Source organism: Chelonia mydas, chromosome 10, assembly GCF_015237465.2.
Source record: "Chelonia mydas isolate rCheMyd1 chromosome 10, rCheMyd1.pri.v2, whole genome shotgun sequence".
Taxonomy (NCBI): Eukaryota; Metazoa; Chordata; order Testudines; family Cheloniidae; genus Chelonia; species Chelonia mydas.
In genome coordinates, this window is record NC_051250.2 from 26,955,108 (window position 1) to 26,981,225 (window position 26,118).

At 37.6% G+C, this 26,118-nt stretch overlaps 1 protein-coding gene across 36 annotated transcripts in view; it reads right to left on the reverse strand.

The window, feature by feature from the left end:
- RBFOX1 (RNA binding fox-1 homolog 1) overlaps nucleotides 1-26,118 on the reverse strand; it is a 2,389,987-nt gene that overhangs the window by 69,329 nt on the left and 2,294,540 nt on the right. For all 36 annotated transcript variants that reach the window (XM_037911685.2, XM_037911680.2, XM_037911681.2 and 33 more), the window contains one exon: nucleotides 6,376-6,508. In XM_037911685.2, the coding sequence (XP_037767613.1) occupies nucleotides 6,376-6,508 (133 nt within the window). The remainder of the gene's footprint in view (nucleotides 1-6,375; nucleotides 6,509-26,118) is intronic.

Below are 26,118 nucleotides of genomic sequence, written 5' to 3' on the forward strand. Positions count from 1 at the left end.
TAGCAAATAGCTTATCTGCATAGTAGCTGTTTTTCTTTTCTTCCTCACACATTTTGAATTGGGATTTCATGGTATAGCCATGGTATAGGACCCCATTCCTAGAATATGCAGGGAAGCACTATGGAAGAGCAGGTGGCAAAGACACAGTTATACGGTGAAAGTGCAGGATACATAGGAGAATGAATGCTTGGAATGATCAAATAGATAAATGCCAATCCCCAGAACACAAGCTATTGGGAAAGCAGGAGAGTGCACAGGGAAGAGTGTGGACAGTCCACAAAAAAAATCTATGTTCCTCCCCCTGAGCTGCCAAACCTGCATAGTTCCCAATATTGTTAACAGGGAGCAGTTGTGCTTCCCCTAAGACAAGCACACAATTAAACCCTCCCTTCCTTCCTCAGTCCTACCCCAGACATTGAGCTGCCTACCACTAGCAAGTCATCTACATCCACACCATTTTCTCTTCCGTTTCTCCCCAAAACATGGTCTTGAAACTGGTAAGATTCCTGTCCAATGGAGAGCTCCAAAAGGAATGTAAATTTCAGCATCCTACTTACTCACCCCGACTGAACCTGATTCCTGTTACATTTCAAGCAGGACTTTTATAGCACAGAAAGAACCAGGGTAAGGTAACAGCAAGCTCCACATTGTACCATTTTAAAATGATTCCCAGAATGGCAAAGCCAAATTATTGTCCATGAGTTAAACTATACATAATTTCCATGAGTTACTGCCTAACTCTCAAGTGAAAGAGCAATTTATTATCATAGAATCATAGAATATCAGGGTTGGAAGGGACCTCAGGAGGTCACCTAGTCCAACCCCCTGCTCAAAGCAGGACCAATCCCCAACTAATAATTAGTTACGCATGGTCATGCCTCATAAGCACCGTGTTCATTTCTAGTTAGCAAATTTTAATTTTAAAGTAAGTGCAGTATGCTGTGATTTATAAGACAGACATGTAAGGATCAACCATATAATTTTACTTCTATATCTACCTGTTTAATAAAGGCATAAGATGCAAAGTGCAAGTGTATACGAGAGGTACATTTATTTTCTGGTGAGACAACATAATAGTTATCAGCTCAGTTAGTGGAGTATACAGTAGATTAGCCCTTACATAACTGGCTGTTTTACAATTATTTCAAGGATCTGGGAAAGTTTGCTAGCCTGGTGACGGTTTCCAAGCAACTGAGAGGCACAGGGCAGGACTTTTGCCTGGAGTATCAACCTACCTCATCTCCCTACTGTCAGGAACTCTCCAGGATCCAAATAATTTGTCTCCCTGCTGTTAGCTTCGAACCTTCATGCTGAACAATCAATGGGGCAAAGTGGATGTTAGTGTTAAATAGAGAGTCAATGGAGAACTATGGCAGTGACAAAACATGAAGAAAACTATGGCGGGAATGGAAAAGAAAAAGGGACTCTAGTATGGAGAAAACTGAGGAAATTTAGGAACCTGGGAAGGCATAACTGATTGGCAAGGGTGAGATCAGCAGCTGGGAACATAAGACCATACTGGGTCAGACCAAAGGTCCATCTAGCCCAGTATCCTGTCTTCTGACAGTAGCCAATGCCAGGTGCTTCTGAGGGAATGAACAGAACTGGAAATCATCAAGTGATCCAGCTCCTGTTGCCTATTCCCAGCTTCTGGCAAACAGAGGCTAGGGACACCATCCCTGTCCATCCTGGCTGCTGATGGACCCATCCTCCATGAACTTATCTAGTTCTTTTTGAACCCTGCTATAATCTTGGCCTTCACAACATCCTCTGGTAAGGAGTTCCACAGGTTGACAGTGCGTTGTGTGAAGAAATACTTCCTTTTGTTTGGAAGGAATTGGGTTATGCATTGGGGTGAGGAAGAAGGAAGAAGAAGCTGCTGATGAGACTAGTAATCCACAATGTTCAAAGAGTTCTCGACTATTTTTGATGGCAAGCAAATTTCCTTGTGTACTTCTGCCTGTGGCTGATATTTTCCCTCCAAACAAGTTTTCCATGAGTCTCACTTTCCTTGTGACAGAGAACCTGGTATTTGTCAATTTATTTTTCATAGGAGGTGAAAATTGGTAAAAGGAATTTTCTGAGGAAAATCCATTCAACCTCTTTGAGAGGCCATTTAAAAATGGGTGCGGAGAGACTGAGGCCTTGTATACATTAAGTAAATTATCAATGGTCCAACTACATTCATCAAACTACACTAGTGCAAGCCCCTAAGGGAAGAAAATGGGGATTTCCCCAATGCAGTTTACTTCTGTGAAACACAAAAACATTAAGGGGGTTCTCTGGTGTAACCATCTAGATAGATACAAATTTCCCTCATGTAGTCAGGGCCACTGTTTTCTTGCAACCAAGAACAACGGAAATGCCAATCAGAAGTAATTGCTTCCTTCTGAGGACAGATGTATGCAAAAGTTTAGAGACAGCTAGGGCTTGTCTATTCAAGGATAAAAGGTGTATTTTAAAAATGTGTTACGACATTTTAACTAATATGTTTAAAACCTCTAATGTAGACAAGACAAATTGTATTTGAACATATATTACCTGGTAGCAGTGAACCCTAGAATCCCCTATTAGGGTTCACCTCAGCCACCTAAGAAGTCAACAGACAAAAAGGGAGATGCAGGTGACAGCCCTATTCACCCCCATCACAGCACTGCTTTGTCTTCTCTGATACTAGCTTTAATGAAAGTCCATGAAACAATAAGCTTGGAAGGTGGATGAGATCTCTGGCTGCCCACACAATCGTGTCTAACTTTCATACTGGAGATCAAGAGACCCCTGAAGCACAATCGCTCTCTAGCAGCCCAGAAAACAATTCTGATTTATTCCCGAACCAGAGACTCTTCCTTTCTATGCAGAAATTTTGTAGTGAAGACTAGACATCTATTATACTTGGAAATTCAATTCTCCGCTGCTGAGTGATTGTACTAGCCAAACTATATTATAGCAGTCATATGCAGCAAACATTATAGTTAAGGCTGAAAGTAACTTTCAAATGTAAATGCCTTATTAGCATGCACTTGCAACTCTCTCTGAAACATGCTCCTTCAGGATAACATTTTTAATGCTTAGTCTGAGTTTAAGGTGATAGGTGTGTGTTTGTGTTTCTAAAAAATGAGCAAACTGTGTTCACTCATTACTGAGTTATGCAAATATGAAATAAATACATTTTCCAACTTAAAGACTTAATTTAAAAGGTGTATACAATCCAAAATTATTGTAGCATGCCTTTTTATATTATTCTAGGTATTATATCAAACTAAGGTCAGAGGTACATTAAAAATAATAGTTAATAGATAGATAAATATAGCTGGATATATTCCTATATATTATATATGTATGTATGTATAGTGCAGACTGCTCAGATTTAAAAATATTTACCTCCACTTAAAAAAAATATGTACATATTTCCACCTTGTTTTCTGAGCAGATAACTTCAAACTTGGCATGTAAATAGTCCTCGCTAAGGTTGAAAACAAAATAGCTTTAAAATTGAAACTAAGTAAATCCATGTTAGCAGACTTCCCTGCTGCTAGTATAGACTTCTAAGCATGCTCACAAGCTGTCAATTTAGGACACAATGGAAGAACATGTGTAGTAGGTAACATTGTGGAGCTGGAAATAAGAGGGGTTGTGAATTCACTTCCTCTTGAAGAAATTAAATATATTAATTAAAAAAAAATATTTTGAAGCTGGAGCTGGCTCAGTAGAGAGTGGGATTGCTCTCACGCCAGGAGTTCAGAATGGGAGTCACTTCTGCTTCCCAACTAAGTAGGGACTGTGATGCTATCTGTGACAACTAGTTTAGTATTTCCTACTATGTAAACAGATTCAGTATGAAAAACATAAAAATTAGGGAAGTTTTAAAATGCATAGTTGAAATTGCAGTGTAGAAAGTGTCTTTGAAGTTGTAAGCTACACAGATAGATACAGGGTACATCTGCACATATATTTACTTTAAGATAATTGAGTTCCAAACATTTTAAATATCAGCTGTTGGGCTTTGTACAGTTGACGCCTATTACAGTGGTTAGATCTTCAGACTCCTCCCAAGAGCCAGGGTTAGTAATAGACAGTATTCACCTCTACGCTGTATAAATCCCACTCTCAAAATCTTGATTTACAGAATCTTATCTAGAAAAAAGAAAAGGAGTAGTTCACTTCATCGGATGTAGCTCACGAAAGCTTATGCTCAAATAAATTGGTTAGTCTCTAAGGTGCCACAAGTACTCCTTTTCTTTTTGCGAATACAGACTAACACGGCTGCTACTCTGAAAAGAATCTTATCTGCTTTCATTTTATAAGAAAAAAAATTCTTCAGCTGTGAAGAAAACCTCAAAAATCAAGATAGGATATTTTTCTAAAAGACCTGCTCTAGGAATTATTTTGGTGACGTTCTATGGCCTCTGTTATACAGGAAGTCAGAAAAGATGATCACAAGGGCCTTGTCTGGGCTTGGAATCAGTGGAAAAATAAGAACTGAGGAAAACAGAGAGATTATACAGTTAGTCTGCACAGAACCTGGAACAATAGTTCTGAGAAATGTGAACTACCCCAATGTATTTCAGTGCGGTGGTAACTAGAACTAGGCAGGAAACAGATTTTCGGGGAAAAAATCTTCCTAATTTCAGATGAAAAATGAAGATCTCCAAAATTTTGTGAACCAAAATTTTTAAAAAATATTTTGGTTCTGGTCAATTGAAATATTTCACTTGGATAATTTTGAAATATTATGTTTTGATTTCAATAATTTTAAAAACACTATTTTATCCTAATTATCATAAATTTCAAAATGAAAAATCATTTTGGACTGGAAAACCAGATATTTTTCATTTCAAAAACTTTGAAAGAAAATATTTTGAGAGTTTTGAAAAAATTTTCAAAACATTTTCAAGTCAAGAAATTTGCTGAAACAAACCCTTCCATGAGAAGTTTCACTTCGCATTAATTGGCATTTTTGAGACCATACTTCACCAAAAAAAACTCATCCAGCTCTAGTAGCAACTCAAATGTTACTGAGACTACTTTAAATGTCAATATTTCAATTATTTCATTCCTTTCTTAATAAAGGACTCCCTTCACTCAGCTGCTTGCTGTTAGGTTGGTATCAACAAACATAGTTGCCTCCAATCTTAGCAAAAATCCTTCAGACTTTTTCCATTAGATGCATAGCAATTTCTTTTTGCTGCACTACACAACCCACCTCAGGAAACAATTTAATAAATGCATTGTAAAAAATAACCTCATTCTGTGGCAGATTTTTTTTTCCAAATGACAAAACTCACTATTACTGCCCTATTTCTTTGTTGGTAGGTGACACACCCAGATGTAGAGGGAGTATCAGGCAGCCAGTCCCTGGCATCTCCAGAGCCTGCAGTCCAGGGGCTGACTGACTGCAGGTGCTTAGGAACCTGTCTAGTAAATGGCCTGCATTTTTGCCTGGCAGGACAGAATGTTTAATGAGAACTGTGTCCAACCAGTCACAAATAAAAGCCACTTACCAGACAGAAATAGTGGCTATTGTGGGACCTACAAGAGATGAGGCATGTCCACTATGGCCTGTTTTATGGCATACTGTTCTGGTCTGGGAGGCTGGGACCCACTCAGTCTACCACCGTTTCAATTGCCAGATTCTACAAATTCTAGGATTCCTCTAATAGAATCAAGTCTTAAAGTAAGTGATGTATTTTAATGACCTTGTGCAACAATCAAATTATCTGTTTCAACACTTACAGGGGCTAAAAGGGGCTGTGTAGTTCCCCCATCCTCCCCAAAATTATATCTTAGTTTTTAAAAGATTAAAGTTTCCCTAATAGGCTGAGTGCAGTTTATTAAGTCATCATTTAATGTGGATTTCAGTGTGTTGTTTATTTTGCATCTTGGTTTTCAGTAAATGTAGGCAAAGAGATGTCACTAAGAAAATATGAAACAAAACTGAATTTTATGTGTAATAAATAATAAACAAAATAAACCCACACACACCCTCTAGCTATCCCAAGATAACTTTCTGTGGGAGAATGTGAATTTGAAAAAAAAAAAAAGTTTACTTCATCCAACCTCCTTAATAACCAGATGTTTGCAATCACGAAAAATACACTTTTAGCTGTAAATTTCTCTGTTCTGTAGCATTCAGTCTCTAAGAGAATTTACATAACAACATGTGACATATAAAATGCTTAAAGCCACCAACCATGACAGTACAAATTACAGTCATTTTTCAATACTCTGTGCAAGGTGCACCACTTCAGGCAGTTGGATTGGTTGCATGCTGTGTTGGTTTCTGTAGTGAGACAAGACCAGCATGCACTGCACTCACAAACAGTTTGTAGCCTTTGGGGATGTATTGTAACAGGTAAAAGAGACTGATCCACTTACCCGCCATAGGCTGGAATTGGTGGAGGGGGGGCTGCTGCACGAAACGTGTTGTACACTGTACGACCTCGACCTCTTAGATGTGCACCTCTGTAAGCAGCAGCTGCAGTTGCAGCAGGGTAAGGGAAGCCTGGCACTATGGGAAACACAAAAGAAACATAAAGAACTCCAGTCATGCTGATCGTTCCAATTTAAAACAAGATAACATAGTGAAAACGTTGCACACAGTTTGTGTGTATTCAAGCTTGTCTGTAACTGGGAGGGATGGGAGAGACAACCAAGCAAACTGTTACTCTTTCACAAAAGGCCAGATTTTCTTACAGAAAAATCTTTTCAAGCAAACAGGAGGCAGCCAACTGGGTATTTAGTTTAGGAAAAAATGTACTGGAGCTGGCTATAGCTCCCTTAGGGGAACCTCACTTAGAAGAAGCAAGTTGATTTATGGTAGCCCACACTATTAGAGGAAATTAATCCCTTGAGAGGAAACTCCCAGAGGGAGTAAAACTACCCTGCTTAAACTAAAGCTTCTAGTAACAAAGATGATAGTTAAGCTGTTGTGATTGCATGTGACTTTTACTGGACAATTCAATCATTATCAGTGTCTGAACTGAGTAACTTGGGTGAAAAAGGGGGATCAGAAGCATACAGCGTCCTTTCAGGAGATCTCAGGTGTCTTCTTCTGGGGATACAGTTTGATTATACAGGTACCTGCCATTTTCTACAATTTAGTGCATTCAAAGGCCAAAGTTGTATTATTCAGAAGTATCTCAGGCCTTGTCTACACTACAGGAGAAATTCAATCTAAACTACGCAATTTGAGTTACGTGAATAGCATAACTCAAATCAACGTAGCTTAGATCAACACACCACAGGGTCCACACTACGCGATACTGATGGGAGATGCTCTCCCGTTGACTCCCCCTACTCTTCTGAATCTGGTGGAGTACAGGAGTCAATGGGAGAACGATCTGCTGTCAATTTAGTGGGTCTTCACTAGATCCACTAAATCAACCGCCAATGTATCAATCGCCGATCGTCGATCCCCCAGTAAGTGTAGACAAGCCCTAAATAAGCCAATATAACACTCATCCCTAACAGTGATGGTTTAGCTACATAGGTCAGGAGCAAGAGAATCCCTCAATTATGTTCAGTTTAAATTTCCACATTAATTGTAATTCCATACAAGACTTTAAAATATTTCCATCAGAATTAAACAGTGACAAGCCAAAGTGTAAGTGTTTTGGGGACAAGGTATTATGTAAAAAGTCTATAACTCTAAAACTTTGCATAAAACTTTATAAATACAAATGAAAAAGTATGACACTTTCTGCTTTACTTTCTTTTCAAGTTTGTAGACCCATGTGTTGCATTACCTACATTTTTCCTGTGATAGGCATTGCTGGCAAATATTAGAACAGGTATGTTTTGAACAGCAAACCCATCAATGAGAGATAAGGAACTAAATTCAGGTCTTGTGTAACTCAAATTGCTTCAGCAGTGTTACACCAGGGCTGAATTTGTCTCAGTGTGTAAATACGGAAAGTGAATAAAACAAATATTACCCAATAAACCCTAATAAAAGCAAATGAATAGAGGTAATGATACATAACATGCTTACTGTTTTGAAGTTGAAAGATGAATGGGTTTGAATCCTGATATGTCTTTCATCAATTTTAATATTAAGTTTTAATAGAAACACTGAATTTGAAATTAAAAAAATGAAAAATTCATGATGTGCAAAAGCAACTGGCTGCCTGTATGAGGGAATATACTGTAATTATGGTGACCTATCCATTGTCACCTTGCTATAGTACCTTCCAGGCTTTACCAGATCCCGCTCAGCGACAAGCAGGTTTTACAGTAATTCTGCTAGGATTTAGACGTCGAGATACAACATGAAACAGTGCTATGGCAATATAGCGAAGGGAGAACATTCTTTTAAAAATGAAAATCCAGTATTCAGTTTTACACTTCTTTCTGCTATAATAATAAAAAAAAAAATCTGTCAAAATCAGCAAGAAGTATTTACAGGTCTTAATATATTGCCGCTCATTTTGCAAGAGTGCATATAAGAAGCCTTTTTAAAAAAGGAAATAAAAAGACTTGGAACGTGTTGTAAGGATCTTTTCCCTGGAACAAATGAAAACACATTTTATGCCTCTGGAATTCCACTAATTAACAGAAGCACTTTTCTGTACACATCAGTGAGTTAGAGTCATGCTTTCATTGCTCTGAACTAGCGATTTTTTTTTTTTAGAATCCCTTTAAAGTCATGCATATAAGACTTGACTACTGTAGGTACACATGAAATAGCTAATCACAGACGGCCAGATCCTGAGCTTCTCAACTCAAGGCTCAATTGTCCCTTGTAAACAAATGCTGTAGTAAGAGGTAGCACACTGCCTCATTGGGCTTCTTCCAAGACACACAGTGTATCTACTATGCCCTTCAGGGCTGCAAATTACTACCCCCCAAGAAGCTGGCTAGTACTGGAGCAAAGAAGCCAGGCCCAAGCACCACCCCATCGCTGCCCCCAAGAGAATGGAAGGGAGCAGTCCCTGTGCTCCTTGAGGAATCATTTCTAGCCCTCCCTGCTTCCACTGTGCATCCACATCCCACCCAGCTCTCCGTTTTTTACTCAGGAGAACCTCTATTATCTTCAGTTAGAAGTTGCATACAGTGAAATTTTAAACAATGTTCTAATGTGTTAATTAACAGCTGTAAATTCTAGTGTGGACAGGCTATAAACACTTTCACAGTTATGTTTTCCACCAGGGTCTCATTGGCATTAAGAGCACGACTCTCATGAGTTAAACGCAGTGTTAAGCGAGCCTGGGAATAAACAATCTGTGTTCTGTCTACACTAGAATTTACTACTGTATTAGTTAACATGTTAAACTGAAATAAAAAATTCCAGGGTTGACAAGACTTTTGCTTGAGCAAGGACTAAGTTAAAAGTAAGAGAGGACTTCAGGCTCTGGCTAAGACAAGTATTACTGTCCTAAATGGTGACCCAAGGGATCAGAAAAGATAAGTACTTCGTAGTGGTTCATTTTTAAGTACTTTAAAGAAAATGGTACCGGAAACTTTTGGGACACCTAAAAATGGATTTTTAAAACAGGAGGATGTCTATAGTAGGTGCAAGTCTCACCATATATTCAAGTGTAATTGACAATTGATAAAATTTGACAACACAAACAGTCAGGGCTAATTTCTGCCCTTGGCATTGCATTAGTGGTTGATGGGAGCCGTATGTGTATATGAGATGATAAAAAAGCAAAACTGGTGGTCAAAGAAACCCAGGCTAAGCTTGAGGTAGTTATTGTTGAGCATTGCTATTAAGAAACCAGTTGATATGATAACACTAACCTACGAATTCTTCATGGAAAATGTTCCATTCTATGTTTATCAAACTCTACCTATTGTCAGCATTTAAGTAATTTACCTTGTATAATTTTTCACTTTGTAAAATACTGCACAATTTTTTCCTATGTAAAATATGCATTTTGCAATTCATTCACCACTTCCTCTACACATGTGTACAACATGAGCCTATGTCCTGATTTTCTGAGCAGCTGAACTGTGATTTGTAGACAGTGGTATTCAAGGTTAGAGTTAGAATAACCATTTAGGCCATCTCACCATTGCTTTAAAACTTGCAACAAATGACGTTAGTGCAGTCAACCCAGGTCATAAACCATAGTGGAAGGGTTCAGGGATACCTGTGGCTGCCAGACAACACAAAGTTTATTTTCAGTATCCTCACCCAGCTTTAGGAAACAGCTTAAGGATGGGCCTAATAAAATCATTTGTATCATAGGAGGGGCATTAGCAATTTGAGCTGGACACATTTTTTTCAGCAAAAAAAATGAAAAAAAAATTTTTGGTTCAAAACAAAAAAATGTTATTTTGAATTTTTCAGTTTGACTACGGAACTGAAAGATCAATTATTCACTCTCCTCTATCTGTAATCTCAACTAACAATGAACCCAGTACCAACCAGCCAGAATTTACTCACCACGAGGGGCAAAAATCTAACTCACAGTTTGCAGGACTAAGTTCCCTTAGCACCTCAGTATGCCAACCTGGCTGAAACTCAACCAGTGAATGTACTATTACGAAGAGGGTCAGTTGTGTCTGAATCTCACAGCGAGAAACATCTGCTTCTGATTTTGAGCCGAGGCAGCTCATATTTAGCAGAATGTTTGGCTGACTAGATTTCTCTGATACAGTGATGGGGGAAAGGAAGCTTTCTTCCATCACAGCCATGGCAAAGAAGATGATATGACTTAAATCAGACCGTTTCTAAAATCTGAATACAACCAACTATCAAGAAAATGAAACAGTTCCATTAGCTCATCTAATAGTTACTGATTATTCTCTACTTAGAACTAACTTGCTACTTTGATAGTCACATCTGAATGGCATTCTAAAATAAGTTAGTTCCTAAATCTCCACATTACACAGAAATTTAGCTTCATCACTTTGATACTGCCTAAAACCTAAAAAAGAAGAAATGAAAGGCCTAACTCAGGAAGTATTTATGTTGGCCTAGAGAGAGAATATATAAATAATTTACTGCCATAGTTTAAAAAGAAAAAAATCATAGGTGCAATGTATTGGGAAGAGTCCCTGTTGCAGCTTATTGCGATAGATATTTAACATGAATCAAAGTGAAAAAGCTGGTATCATTCCAATGAAAATTGAATTTAGCCCGTAAACTATAATGGGCTACATTAAGTCTTTCCAGATGATCATGGTACAAGCAACCTTAAAATACACACCAACAATGTGTCTTGTGGACTGCAGAGGGTGAGGAAACAAACCATCACAACTATTCAAAGTTGTTTCTTATATTCAGAAAACACTTCAAATGTGTTCTGCTACAAAAATTCACCACAGGTCTCTTACATAAGAAGTAGATTGCATATTGTGCCTATTGACCTTAGAGGATTCATGCTGGTATATGTGTATAGCTTAAGTGAACCAATCATATGTAGAAACCAAATATGGGCATGAAGACAAAGAGAAGAACTTAACCATTGAGTTCACAGCTGACATTTAATGAAACCCGAATTTCTCCCAAGAGATATAACGCATACTGTTCTTAAGCATTTCTGTATTAAATGAACTTTACAATTGTCTAGTATGATATCCAGACTCTAAACCTCAACATGTGCATTGGAAAATAAAAGCTAGATGCACAAATCTCTCAAGCCTTGATGTCTCAAGAGGAGGAACACAAACCAGTTCAAAATACTTGAGGGTTATAAACTGTGTATTAAAGTTTTAGAGCTTTGGGTTAGATGGAAGAGTAGCAGATGCAAAAACCAACAGGGGAGCAGATTATGCAACAAAGCCATAAAAATATACAACCGCTTTAATGGGCAATTATTCTTTGGATTTGTGCTCTGGTTTGAATTTGCATGAGAGTGCCATATGTGTAAATAAAGGTGTGCCATCAAAATGGATGAGAGAATCTACCACTCCTCATCCCTCACTCTATACAAACTACTAGGTCATTTCCTATCAAGAGCCTTCAAATATTTTACACTAAAGGGTTTTAAGGCTACGTCTTGGTTGAATCAGTCTGTGGCTAATTTACTGTAAGATGTTTTAATTGTTAAAAAGGCAGGAACCAAATTTACATAAGTCCCATGGATTAGAAAGATCCCTGTTGAGGAAATCCATCAGAAGTGCTGGACAATAAATTACAAACAAAGAAGTATAAGCAGTAACATGCTGAGAATAGATAGAATAATAAGTATCATAGTGAATTAAATTTTCAGCAACAGAACAAGGACATTATGCTGATGTACACTGTTGTGAATATTCAGTTGACCTAATATTTTTCTAAATTGCAAAAGATCTCAAATATGTTTTCCAATACAACTTGCTTTTATACAAGTCACAGAATTATAAACAGACTATTTAGAATCATGCCCCTAGGTCTTTGCATTTAAATCTAAATCCAAAGAGTGTTCCAGTTCAAATTTAAGCTCTGTAAGCACCCTTTTTAAAATAAAATGGATTTTAAGCCTATATTTATTTTAGATAATTTTATAGTCAACACATTAAGCAAATTCATGATGCTTACAAAAATATCAACAAAATTATTTTGCATCTGCTATTTTCAATCCATGGGAAGTCTATCTCAGGGCCCAATCCCTACTCTACTGATGTCAATGGAAGTTTTGCCATTGATGTCAATGCGTGCAGAGTTGGGCCCCTTATTTCTTCCATTCACAGTGCTTTCATTCTTGAAACGCTTACTTGGGATTATTGAAACAATCATTTCTTTACCATTGTGCCAAAATACATGTCAATATTAGACACTGTTGTTTAGGAATGAATAAATCTGCATTTTGGACAAACAGTTTCTTATAGGACATTCTCATTTGAAATGCATTGAAAAGGAAAACAAAAATCTCTAATTAATGTACAAGTCTAATCACCATTCTCCACATGGAAGAGTAATTTTTCACTGTTCATTTGCTTGGTGTAATCTCCAAACTGACATAACAGAAAAGCAATGGCCTATAAATCTGCTCTCATTTGTTTCTTTAATATTCATATTCCATTGAACTACAGCTGCTTGTTGCTACAGTCTATTACAACATGCAAAAGTGTCGATAAAAATACTATGAAAGGCAAGATGTGTTTCTTCATGGCTGCGTGTGCCATTTATTTTGAAAAAAAAAAAAGACAATAAATGACTCGTGGATTGTCCCTCCGCTTGCTGCATGTTGAGCGATTAGTGATTAATTACCTTGCTGCAAATTGACATGGCACAAGAAAACTGACACAGCCCTGATTAATTAACTTTTTATGTGAGACAGATAGCTACAAAACATTGTGGCCTGTAATTGAATCCCTTTACACAACATCACTACATAAAAGTTTCAAGTCAAACCCAGATTAGTCCAAAGCTTCACCATAAATGTTGCATAGGTTTTAGCTTTTAATGAGGACTATGTACATATTTCTCAAAATAGCAGCTCTGAGAGCTATTGAAGGAACCATATGAAATCTACAATGTTGCTCAATTACACACACACACACACACACACCCCCAACAAATATGATACGATTTGCCATTCCAGAGCACACCATTGATTTTTCAATCTAATAAAATGCCCTAAGCAGATGTATCGTTGACTTTTCAGCAGAAGGCAACCTCCCACTCCTTAATAAAGCTAGCTTTCTGTTGTACATAGGAAGGGGTTTTCTTCCTGACACCCGGGACAAACAATTGGTGCCATGAAGCTTAATAACTGATTAGCCTTATCTTAATACTATCCAACTCCTTTTAAAAATCCAATTACTTAACTACTCCAGCAATGACTTGCACATGCTGAATAGCTCCCTTGAAAGAAAGAACATTTATTTATATTTGTTCTAAATGTATACAGTATTAATTTCTCTCTCTCTCTCACCTCCTCCTCTCCCACCATACCTCCCCACTACCACCACCACCAAGAAAAATAACAGCCACAGGAGTCAGTGAATACCGACGCTATCATGTCCGGGGAATACCTTTTGCACAAAGGAGCCACATCTGGCAACCAGGGCCAGGAAATAAAAATCAGTCTATACTACTAGCACTCCTATATGTCATATCTCTTTTACATGGTGTTAAAGTAAATGAAATCTTTGGAGAAAATGTGGCCACATGAATTCCTCAGTCAAATGGGAAAATGCACTTTTTATTTAAAAAAAAAAACCCACCAAGATACTAAGGGACAGATGAGAAAACTGAGCATGTTACAGACCTCTGTAACAACACAAAGGTATGTCACTTTGATCAGTTAGTAAATGGCATAGTTGGAGATCCGCCTATTTATGGTATAGTTGATAACAAAGGCAAAGCAAGGTTATTGTAAGAAATGGACTTGACATTGCAAAGACACAGTGGATATTCATGTTTCACAAAAGAAAATGCTCACAAACACTGAAGTGAAGAAATGGGGTGCATTTAATAAAAAATGAGTACCAAGGAATCCATAATGAAAGGATAAACAAACATCAAACACTAGATTTTCTGCAAAAAAAGTGGAAACACACAAAAGATCACAAAAATGTCCAGCATACACGATGGAGTGTCATATATGTAATAAATACAATTTTTAAGCGTGTGCATATTGCCAAGAAACAAAAGCAAAATGCATTCATCAGGAGGGCAAAGATCTGAAGATGAAAAATGCAGAAACAGTTTTTTGTTGGTTCTCAAATATACAAAACAAGATTTTAAAACAGACATGTTTGATATACTTGAAATAAATACTAAATTTCAAAATAGACATTCTCCCTCTAATTTTCTTAGATACGCTTACATGCCCATGAATCTCTGTAAGGTATTGAATTCCTTCCATTTCTGCAATTGCTGCTTTTTATTTGTTGTTGTTCAAGCCAAAACTCCTTTATCACGATGTATGTATTATGTCCTACCTACATAGATAATCCCATTCAGCTTGTTCTGGCATTTGTTTCTGTTTAATTTAAAGTTCTTTGCTTTGGCACACTGCAGAATATTATAAAAAAAAAAAAGAGGAGTCCTGTGGCACCTTAGAGACTAACAAATTTATTTGGGCATAAGCTTTCGTGGGCCAGAATCCACTTCATCAGATGTTTGAAGTAAAAGATACAGGAATATGTAATACATGAAAGGATGTGGGTTGCTTTACCAAGTGTTAGGTCAGTCTAACGAGATAAATCAATTAACAGCAGGATACCAAGGGAGGAGAAATAACTTTTGAAGTGGTAAGAGAGCGGCCCATTACAGACGTTGACAAGAAGGTGAGAGTAACAATAGGGAGAAATTAGTATTGGGGAAATTAAGTTTAGGTTTTGCAATGACCCAATCACTCCCAGCCTTTATTCAGGACTAATCTGATGGTATCTAGTTTGCAAATTAATTCCAGTTCTGCAGCTTCACGTTGGAGTCTGTTTTTGAAGTCTTTTTGTTGAAGAATTGCCACTTTGAGGTCTGTTATTTGTGACCATTTGTTATTGAGTGACCAGAGTACCTTCATGTATTTATACCTGATTCTGTATCTCCTCAGTTTTTTTTTGCTGATACAGACTTACACAGCTACCACTGAAACCTGCAGAATATTATGTAGTCCTTCATTCTGTTGTTCATAATTTTTACCACAAATCAGCACACCGTCACCAATTTACTTCCACTCCATTCACATGCTCAGAGATCTCAAACATGAATCAATGGTATACCTTAGGAGCTGATGCAATCCCAAAGGAAAATTACTTATACAATGTATCTACCAAAAGGAGAGTTTTGCACAAACGTTATCACCTAGGATCTTTCAAAACACTTGGCTTGCATCCAGACTAGCAAATACTTTTTGCATTTAGATATATAGACATGATTTCATCAACTATTTTCTTGGGGTAGCACTCATGTTTGATGGTCTTATTCAAATCTTCTGGATCTGTACAAATCCTTAATTTGCTTGGGTTTAGTAAGTCTCCATACTATTAACCAAGTCACTTGGTGCTTGTATTTTCTTGTAATATGTAATTTTACCATATGGTTAAATTCAGTTTTTATTTTAATTCTCAGTGTTAATGAGATTTTACATGGTACACATTTTTGCAGCATCTGGGATCTATATCATTGTGATGTATAATATCATTATTGCATCACAGTCTGTTAAACATGTCATCCAAATCTTTTATGATTTTTTTTTTACATTCAGGTCAGTAGGCAAGTTATACATCCATCTGTATTTGAAGACTGAGATTTAACTCGAGAATGCATAAGGCTTCAAAAAGAAAAGGAGTACTTGTGGCACCTTAGAGACTAACAAATTTATTTGAGCATAAGCTTTTGTGAAGTACAGCTCACTTCATCGGAGTTGAAGGCGTTTCATACAGAGAACATGCTTTTAAGGATATGAATAAATAATGAAAGTAAGATACAAAAGGAGGAGTCTGAAAAATACAACTCAAGTTCTACCTATTTCTGAAATCAAATTTTACAGGCTCAGATGAGAAACACTAATTTACTTCAATGTGGTCATTGAAACCCATTCTTTGACCCAACCCTTAAATCTGTTAATTTATTATACTATCGTAAACACCTCAGGGCTGCATTTGCGTTCTACTCTGAATGAATCTGAAACAACTGCCAGATCCAATCATAAACATACCTGTACGGGAAAAGGTTTGCCAGACTGAACAGAGTCCAACAGATGCTGGTTATAGATGCGCAGAAAAAAAGTGTCACCACCTAAGATTTGGAGTCAGATCCCTCCTGGCAGGCCAAGGCAAGCAGGCAATACTTGCATCCTTTGCTGACAAATACTTAATGCCTTCCTCAGGGATGGCTCCCTGCCATACAGCCTCAAAAACAGAATGGTCTCCCCCGTCCTCAAGGAACCAGCACTTAGAGCAAAAGGCCCCACCAACTTCCACAGAGTCACAACTCTCTCTTTCCTAGGGAAGATTATTGAGAATTTGGTAGTGACCTGATTCCAGCAACCTTAAAACTCTACAGATATCCTGGACCCTCCTAATCTGGCTTCAGACAAAGACTCAGAACTAATCCAGCACTGATAGGCAAGGGACACGGGGGTGACAATCATGCTGATTCTTCTCAACCTATCAATCACCTTTGACATGGTTGATCATGAGATGCTGTGGATCCACTGGAAGGATTCAATGGAAAATATTATGTTGGCTACATTCATTCCTTTTCAATTTCTCCCCAAAATGGAGCTGCTTTTCCTCTCTAAGAACTCCTCTACCATGTATGTCACTCAGCTTTCAATCCTACATCACTCCTAGTTACCATCCACTTACACCCATTAAAACGGCAAATAAAGAAAGACAATATGGGCTATAATCCAAACAATATGCTGATAACATACAGCACTATGTAACTTTTTCATCCAGGCAGACACCTCTATTTTACACACACCACAATGATTGGGAAATACTGGAGTATGGATGAAGATAAGAGTGTCTTAAATTAAATACATGAATGACTAAAGTGTTGCTAATCAAAAGTGCTGATTGGCTCTGTAGAACTGGTTAAGCACCACCCCCATCTACTTCAGTCTGGCCACTAAGATTCAAGGTCATGCTGGAACTTATCCAAGCTGGAATATTAAAACCCTATCTGCCTTGGTCCACATAAGAAATTAAAGAAGACGCCACAGCTAGTATACAATCCATCAACTTTCTCCCAAGTGGAATTCGCCAAAGAAAGCATATCACACCAGTGCTCCACAATGTGCAATGGCTTCTCTGTAGTGATTCATGAACTTTTAACTGACTCGTGCACTCCATTCACTAATCCATCTCCTCTGGGAGCACTTCTACCATTCTATACTTCAACAGAGTGTCAAAGACCAACTGTTTTAAAAACAATTAACCTGTCAGATAAATGTCCCCAAATGTGAAATTTCCCCCAAAATTTGCTTAGCCCCAAGATCCAAACCCTAGGATGGGCAATATTCATCCCTGTACTAGTCACAAGTTTAAGGTATGATATCTGGTGAATCATTGGGAGGTTTATTCCATTAGAAAAGGAAATTTTCAGCTTTCCAATGGAAGATATAAAATATGTTTAAAATACAGCTCTAATAATTATGATATAATTATAATATTATAATATAGGTCCTTAAAAGTGTGAGATGATTAGGTATGGAAAAATCTAGTTGATATCTTTTACATGTTTCTAAAAAATATTAGTTATGTTTCTCTCTCATTCAAATGCTTTTATTATTTCACTCACAATAACTAACGTACCTGGCTTTACAGAGAGACAGATGATAAAAAAGTTAAAACTCTCTAAAATATTTCTATTTTTTTCTGTAAAATATGTATCACATACAGAATACACAAAGATATAGTATAAAGGCTTCATTGTCACTCAGTTGGGATGGAAGATTAGAATATATAGTATACATGCACATATATATTTGTGTGTGTGAGATGCGGGATTGTTTTTGTTTTTTAATACAGGTTTTATTAGGATTAGTTTGGGATGGTATCATCAGTGAATTTGGCAGCTCATCTACAGAAAAGGATTTCCTTTAACTTCAAGCACTGCTTAAATTAGCTGGCATGCAGAAAATGCAAAGGACACAAAGATCTTTAACATTTTATAAGTTTATAAGAGACAAACTGCCAAATCCTGTTCACATTTATATACATGCTGCTCTGGCCAGTCAGGCTCTGCACCTAAGTAAGGATTTTCCTCATTACCTGATATGACAGCTTCCTCCAATGCATTGTCTACACTGAACTCCACAAGAACTAAGGTGCCTTTGTACCAATCACAAGAGAATCTAAGGATCCTTTTGCCATGACAAAGAATTATGATTGTAGAAATCAAAGTAAAGCACTCTGCAAAATGTTCTTCACAATGGTATGAGCTGAGCTGATCGATTTCTCAAACAAAAATGTAAACATGCATTTACAGCCTCCGGAAACTCAACACACAGCACAATGGTGTAAACTCCCTTGTTATGATAAACAAAGAGGCAATACAAAGCAGAAAATGTTATCACCATAGGCAGGGATCCAAACTGTATGTAGCATGGGTCTAAGTCTCCTCTCTTTTGCTCCAGTGTAAATCTGTAGTAGCTCTATCACAGTTACCACCATGTAAAGTTAGTATGAAAAGACAATCAGGTCCTGTAAGTGAAGAATGATGTCTCTAACTAGGAATGCGAATAACCTATGAGAGCTGGAAATTAAGTTTCAAGAAGATATGGTTACATTACTTGGCTTTAAATGTGCAAAGAAATCTAACTATATTTAATATTCTAACCATGAGTTTTATTGTAATTATTTATTTGTCTCACCTGTTGATTCTTTTAACAATCATATGTTACATTTATATGCAAAAAAAACTTCTCACCATAAGAATAAAAGGAACAGAAATCAAACCCATGAGAAAGATACTCCCCCCCCGCCTGCCTCAGTCTGCCATGCCTTCACCCCTCTCCTCCTTCAAGTCCCTCCTCAAAACTCACTTCTTCCACAATGTCTTTCCTCCTTAGTTCTCTCCTCAGGCGACTGTTATCACTTGATGACTGAAAATCTTTACTCCTTTAAGATAGAAAAAAATCCAAACAAAAATGGTGGAAGCACTAAGAAGGTGTGCTGAACTTCACCTGGTCAAACCAGTTGGTTTCATCACTTCTCATCCTGCCTCATCCCAATGCCTCTGGTGTCTATTTCTGTTGCCTACCTAAATCATAAGATCTTTGGGGCAGAGACCTGGTCTACATACTTCTTTGTAAAGTGCCAAGCACACTGTTTGTATAGTGCCAAAAAGTAGTAATGCAAACACCATTTGTCCTCCCCAAGGGCTGGAACCATGTCCTGGGGTACAACTGTCCCTCTTGGGGGAGGTGGGTGCAATTTGCAACCTCTGATCCAGCATGTGTGAATCAAGCCCTGCAAATTCAGATTTTCAGAAATTAGAAATGATTGATACCCAAACCGAGACCGTACACATTTAATATGGTATTCTTTTCATTCTATTTAATAAATTGTATGTTGGTTTTATAAGTAATATATTTGGAAATCAGTGGTGTTACTTCTGATTCACCGTAGTGAAACTTAGCTCAAGATCTGCCCCTTGGTCTGAAATATTGGCCAAACCATGTTCAAAACCACTTTTATATCAAAGATAATCTTTTTTTCAGAATAAGGGTAATTCCAACATTTTTGTCTGCAAATGCTAATGTAAAACATGGGAAAATATATAAAAATTTGGGAAACTTGAAACTGATGAAAGTGTTTGATTTACAGAATCAGATCACATAAGGGAACTATTCAAACATTTTCAATGTTCAAACATTTTTATTTTCATATTTACTCAGAATGAAGCATTTTAGTATGACCTATGCAAAGAATTAAGTTCTTTTCACATTATTCCTGCTTACCACCAGATAATTTTTTCAAGCCATAAATAAATGCAATGAATTAATTCAAGAGACACATCAAAGATTCCTTAGTAGCTAAATGTGCAGTAATGAGGTTTTGGCACTGTGGAAGTGATGTTTGTGATCTGCCTACTAAAATGTATTGACAATTCCCTCTGGGTAGGATTTTTGTAACATTTCATTTAGCAAGGGAGAATGAATCTCAGTCCTATAGTGTTTAACTTGGCAGGTCTGCAGAAGTTACATGCAAAGGTTCTTTTTGTTGTTTGAATGAGCAATACAAGGCAAACAAAAACACGAAGTTGAAAATACAATGCTGTACTACTATATCTATTAAATTAGATTAATCTATTACTTTATCAGAACATGAAGCAGTTTTAATTTAGCTTTTAGGTGCAAAAGTAGACACATAATTCTGTAATGCTCCACTTTAAACCCTTTTTGATCTACACACCAGTCCACAACTACTTACTGCATAGTCTCTTCCCAACTGAAAACCATGTCAGCTAGAGTGGGACAAATTCAGTCATGGTGTCATTCCAATGAAGTCAATTTAGGCTGAATTTGGCCAATTATGTCTTAAACACAAACAGTACAAATGCACAGAACACCTGCCTCAAAAGCACAAGAGCCAAACAATCTTGAAGTCTCAGAGGAATGCCACCACCATCATCACAATGTACACTATTATGTAATCACATGTGAATGGCAAAGCAAACATGAATACTGAGTTAAGGCCAAATTTCTGCATGGAATGCCTCCATTAATAATTCAGTGCAGAAATACACTTAAAATTACCTTTTTAAATATTTCTTCAGACTTTCCGAACCCTGTGAAATCTTCTTGGTATTTCCTGAGTCATGGAAGATATCCCAGAAGTAGACATTATAAATTCCAGTGGTCCTACTGCAACCCCCTTTAACAGAGATGCCACAGAATGCATCATTCTGGGGTATCTTCAGAGATGCCGGACATATCAAGAGGATTTCACAAAAGCAATATTCTTTTAAAGTTAGTTAAATTTTATTTCTGTGCCGAGTGAACGACACAGCCTGGTGATTTAGGATATATATCTAGGTTTCATTTAATGTTCATTTTTGCTGTGCAGTTAAAGGGGCCTAATCCCCCATTCATGCACATGGGATTTATGCATGTAGCTCCCCTTCATACTAATGGGAATGACCGCACCACCACTAAAGGTGGGGCAGAATTTGTATGGGTTTACCCAAAGAAGGACAGCTCTGCTTTGTGGTTGGCGCGGGGTGGGGGGGCGGGGTGGAAGAAGGTCAGAAACTGCTGCAAAAGGTGGTCGGTGGTCAACTTTGCAGCAATGACTCATCCCCCCAGGAATGTGCATAAAGGTATGAAACCTGGTGAATGGCAGGCTGGGTTAGGACCTGCTGTGGTCATTATGCTAGTCGCCCCTTTTAAAGGGGGGCTGGGAAGGAATTTTTCCCACTCCACCAGAATTGGCTTCTGTGGAGTGTGGTTTTTTTCTGCCTTCCTCACAGTGGCTGTGAGGATGGACCTTTTCTGGTGAACAGAAAACGTGGTAGGCCATATGTCGCAACTTATTTTGTAACATTGGGAGGACGTTCAGTGCAGGTACTCCATAGGGAGGGCAGCCAGTGTCCAGATAAATGACCTGGTAAAGGATTTAAAAGGAGATACTGGATAAAGAAACAGAATGGGGGAGGGGGTTCGGGGACTCCCATGACCGGTACGGCAGGGAGCCAACTGCCCTCCCCCCGACTCCATTCTCATAGCCCTCCTTACGCCTCTTGAGAGCCATGGGTTGGCTGGGGGACCTGGAAGGAAACAAAGCTGGGCCTGGTGAAAGCCCCAGAGAATTGATTTGAATAAGCATGGATTTGCCTGCACTGTACCCTTTATCTGCTGGGTAGTCCCAGACATCTATATAATAAAGTTGCAGCTTGATTAAAACCTATAACAAGTCTCCTGTCCTTCTTGCAGTATACCCAGACAATTCCCCACATTTGTTCCATGTGCGTCAACAGGGATCCTGCAGTTTCCAGTTTTAATGATCCTCCACTCACTATTTACAATAAAGCCTCTGTGAAGAAAAAAAAGAATATATATATAGATATATATAATGGAATCAAAATGTATCTATAAAACATAAAAGAGACATGGTGTGTCACTTTAATAGAGTAATGCACAAACAAAACAAAATCACCAGTACTGAAGCTTTTTATAACCTGATTTATTTTTCAGACTCTAATTTAGGATTTTCTCCCGCTACTGAAATCTGATGAATAATTTAGAATAAAAGATAGTCTCTAATGCAGCAAGACAGATTTTTAAAGGAGTGGAAGGCATTTTCATGATCCACTTAAGAAAACTTAAGCATTTAAAATATTTCCTGTCAACAATATCATAGGACCAAAGGTTTCCGGGGAATTTCTTGAAACAACTGCCTTCCCACCTTTCAAAAACATCTCATCTTTGCCTTGTTGTTTTCTGGTTTCTTGTAAGCTAAAATCCCAGGGCAACATAGTTTATTGTTTTAATATCTGTCTGACACAAAACAAAAGTATCCTCTGGTGACTACTTATCTGTCATATGTATTTCTGTGAAAGAAGGATCAAGACAAATGAGATGTTTTGGGCACATCATGGGATTGTAGGTTTGGCATTGATTGAATTTTGCTTTTTTTAAAAAAGCTAACAAGGTACAAATTTGAAAAAACACTATCTATATTTATATTAAGGACAGGGACTTTAAGAGTATTGAGCACTAAATATTTTAATATTAAATGTTAAACATGGTTTATTTTATTCCGAACAAAGAATGAACAATGAAGTAGTTCACAAACGGGGCAAATAAAGTGAGGGAAAAAAAGAATTTTCATAATTAAAACAGCTAAACTAGAAGAATCCCATTTTAGTGACACAATGGGCTGTAAACTTACTTTCTATTAATTGAACTCAATGTAATGACATTTTCTATATTAGAATGAATAACTAGTGATCTGGAAATTCATTTAGACCATTAGTTTAATTACAGAAACTGATGGAAGTTTTATCAGACAATTACGTAAAGAACAAGAACAATGTGGGTCTGATTTATAAGCATGTGTACCACCTAAATCATTTTTGCCGAATTCCACTCCACCACTCCACACAAAATTGCAATCAATATATCAATTAAAAAATATGCTGCCAACTTCAAATGCCCTTGAGTATGATAAAATAGAATAAATGAATAGATTATTTTTGCATTCTGATAACATTTTGCTTCTTTTAAGTCTGTCACGTTGTTATAATATTAAAGTTTTTTTAATCAAAAATGAAAATTGGCATGTGCATTTTGGAGCCCTTAAGCTTGTTTACCGATGATGAAAAAATTCTAATATTCAGTATACGTTCTATAACAGAGATAGTGTCCCCAATTCTGCTCTCATTGAAGTCAATGGCAAAACTATCTTATGGGAGTGCAAAACAAGTGGAAGGGAGCTCCTGGTATTCCTAGATATGCACTCATAATCATATCAGTCTAGGTAAGAGCATATAGCATTTACCATTCATATGATATATATGGAGGATGTCTAGTATTCAGTGGTTACAGATCCAGGTATGTGGTATACACAATCTCTTCAGTCCTAACTCTCCTCTGGTGCATGTACAGAGCTCCTGCTGAGAATACAAAAACTGCACATGCACATCAAAAGGCATGATTTGACCAGATATTCCTATGTATGCATCTGAAAGTAATGCAAAGCTTAATGGTTTTTAGCTTTTGGGATGGATTTTCAAAAGCATTCAGCTTTGGTCCAACTTTGTTTCCACTGGAGTCAATGGCTTATCTCCCATTGTCTTCCATGGGAGTAGAGTTTAGCCAACTCTGAGCTCTTTCGAAAATCCCACTCCCTGTTGTCGGATGGGATCTTTGCTACAGCAACCCAGCTAACTGGCCAATTTTAGTTAATGCAGGGGTTATATCAGTTGGCTGCTCCCTAGAGTACAAATTTTTTCTGTTGGTAGCTGCTGCTCCTTTCTGTAGACTGACTGACTGTTTTCCCACCCTCTTCCCTATGTTTTGTCTTCAATGTGTAACTTATTCTATTCCATTCACTACACAGTGAAACCTGTACTAAAGACTGAGCACTTGCAATATGCAATTCCTTGTCTTGAGCAAATATTTTAACGCTTCCATATCTCGTGCACTGACTACCTCATTTCCATGATCTGTCTACAAAGAACACAAAGAATTTCTGTGAAAGTCATCAATAATACCAGAGATTTCTTTCTATGACTTGTGGAAGGGTCATGGATATGGTGGAAGATTCACCAAGTCCAATGAAGGGGATGCTGGACTTGCTCCCAGAAACAATGTTGCTTGTTCCCTGTGATGGATAGGTAGTTGCAAAGGATGATATACCAGCCATATCTGCATGCAGTTAAAGGTAGCTTCTGGAATTTGTAACTATGGATTGGGATTGTCACCGTCCCTTTTGTTTGGCCACAGCTGTTGAGCTCCTAATGCTGATGTTGTAGATCATGATGATTATGCTTTAACTCAACAAAACTACATGCTTTTTAACAAAGTAAATATGGTGGCAATTTATTTTATTTTCATTCTTTTTTTTAACTTATTACTTTTATATTTAAAATGTCAAAGTATATAAAGTATATAGGATAAAATTGGAGCCTTCACTTTTAGAGTGTGTCTGTCCATGTGCATATATAAGCGTACTTGGCTAGATCTTATCCTGCATTAGGGAAATTTGAGCTTTTTAGAATCATCCTCCACTAACTTGGGGTTACACAAGGGCAAAAAATATCCAATATATTTTTTTCATATTTTAAACATAATATAGATCTGTTTTAGCAGTAGGGCTAATTGGGCAGCTTCTGCATTAGAAATAGTGGGGAAGAGAGGCATGAATACAAAGTGAATTCATTTATAAATTCAGATGAATATTTGTATCTTTTTTACAGTATTTGCCCAGTTCTAGTAGTAGAGTCTATGAGGAACAAATAACAGCTGTCAATTATAGGCTACCTTAGGCACTTTTTTCTATAGCGTTATCAAAAGATCAGATACTCTCCCAGGGATCAAACTTGAGGCAGTTCCGCTTGTTGAGCAGCTCTAGTATTTGGTGATTAAAGACAGACTCCAGGTTCTGTGTCTCATTTTCCATTATTTAGAAAGAAGCTTTTTAAAGAGATGAAAGTCTCCTCTGGAAACACTAATTTTCTGAAGTGGGGAGGAGTGAGAGGAAGAGGGGCTCAAATGTATTAGTCTCAAAGGGCCAAATTCTCTGCTGCACCAAGTGCCTGTCAGTGCTGCCGCAAGGTTGTGCACCACAGGGAAGCTCAATATGGTTCTCTGCTTGATCTCAGTCTAGGTCGCAGCAATCATTTGACTGCTCTAATCATGGCAAGGGAACCTCCATGGCTGCACTCAGGTTACTTCTCCTCCTGCCCCTTACTCACGTCCTGCACTGGTTTGTAGTGGAGGGTAGTGTAGAAGCCACCTATGACAACTGTACTCCTGATAGGGATTCTCTTATGGTGGGGGAATCCCCAGCAGAGGAGATACGGCCAGATTCCTTTTTGTTTGCATTGCCAGACAATCTGGGCCACTTAATATACGTGATCAAATTAGGATATGGATGCTATGTTATTTTCATTACAAATTATTCACTTCCTGATTATAGGCCCATCCTCTACTCAAACCTATAGGAGTAAAGGAGATATAAGGCACGCCTTATATTCCTTTCTGCAGCTGTGCTATACATTACTTCCTGTACGCAGGAGAAGCAGGTTCTGCAGACTGATTTGCCCTACGTTGCACAAGT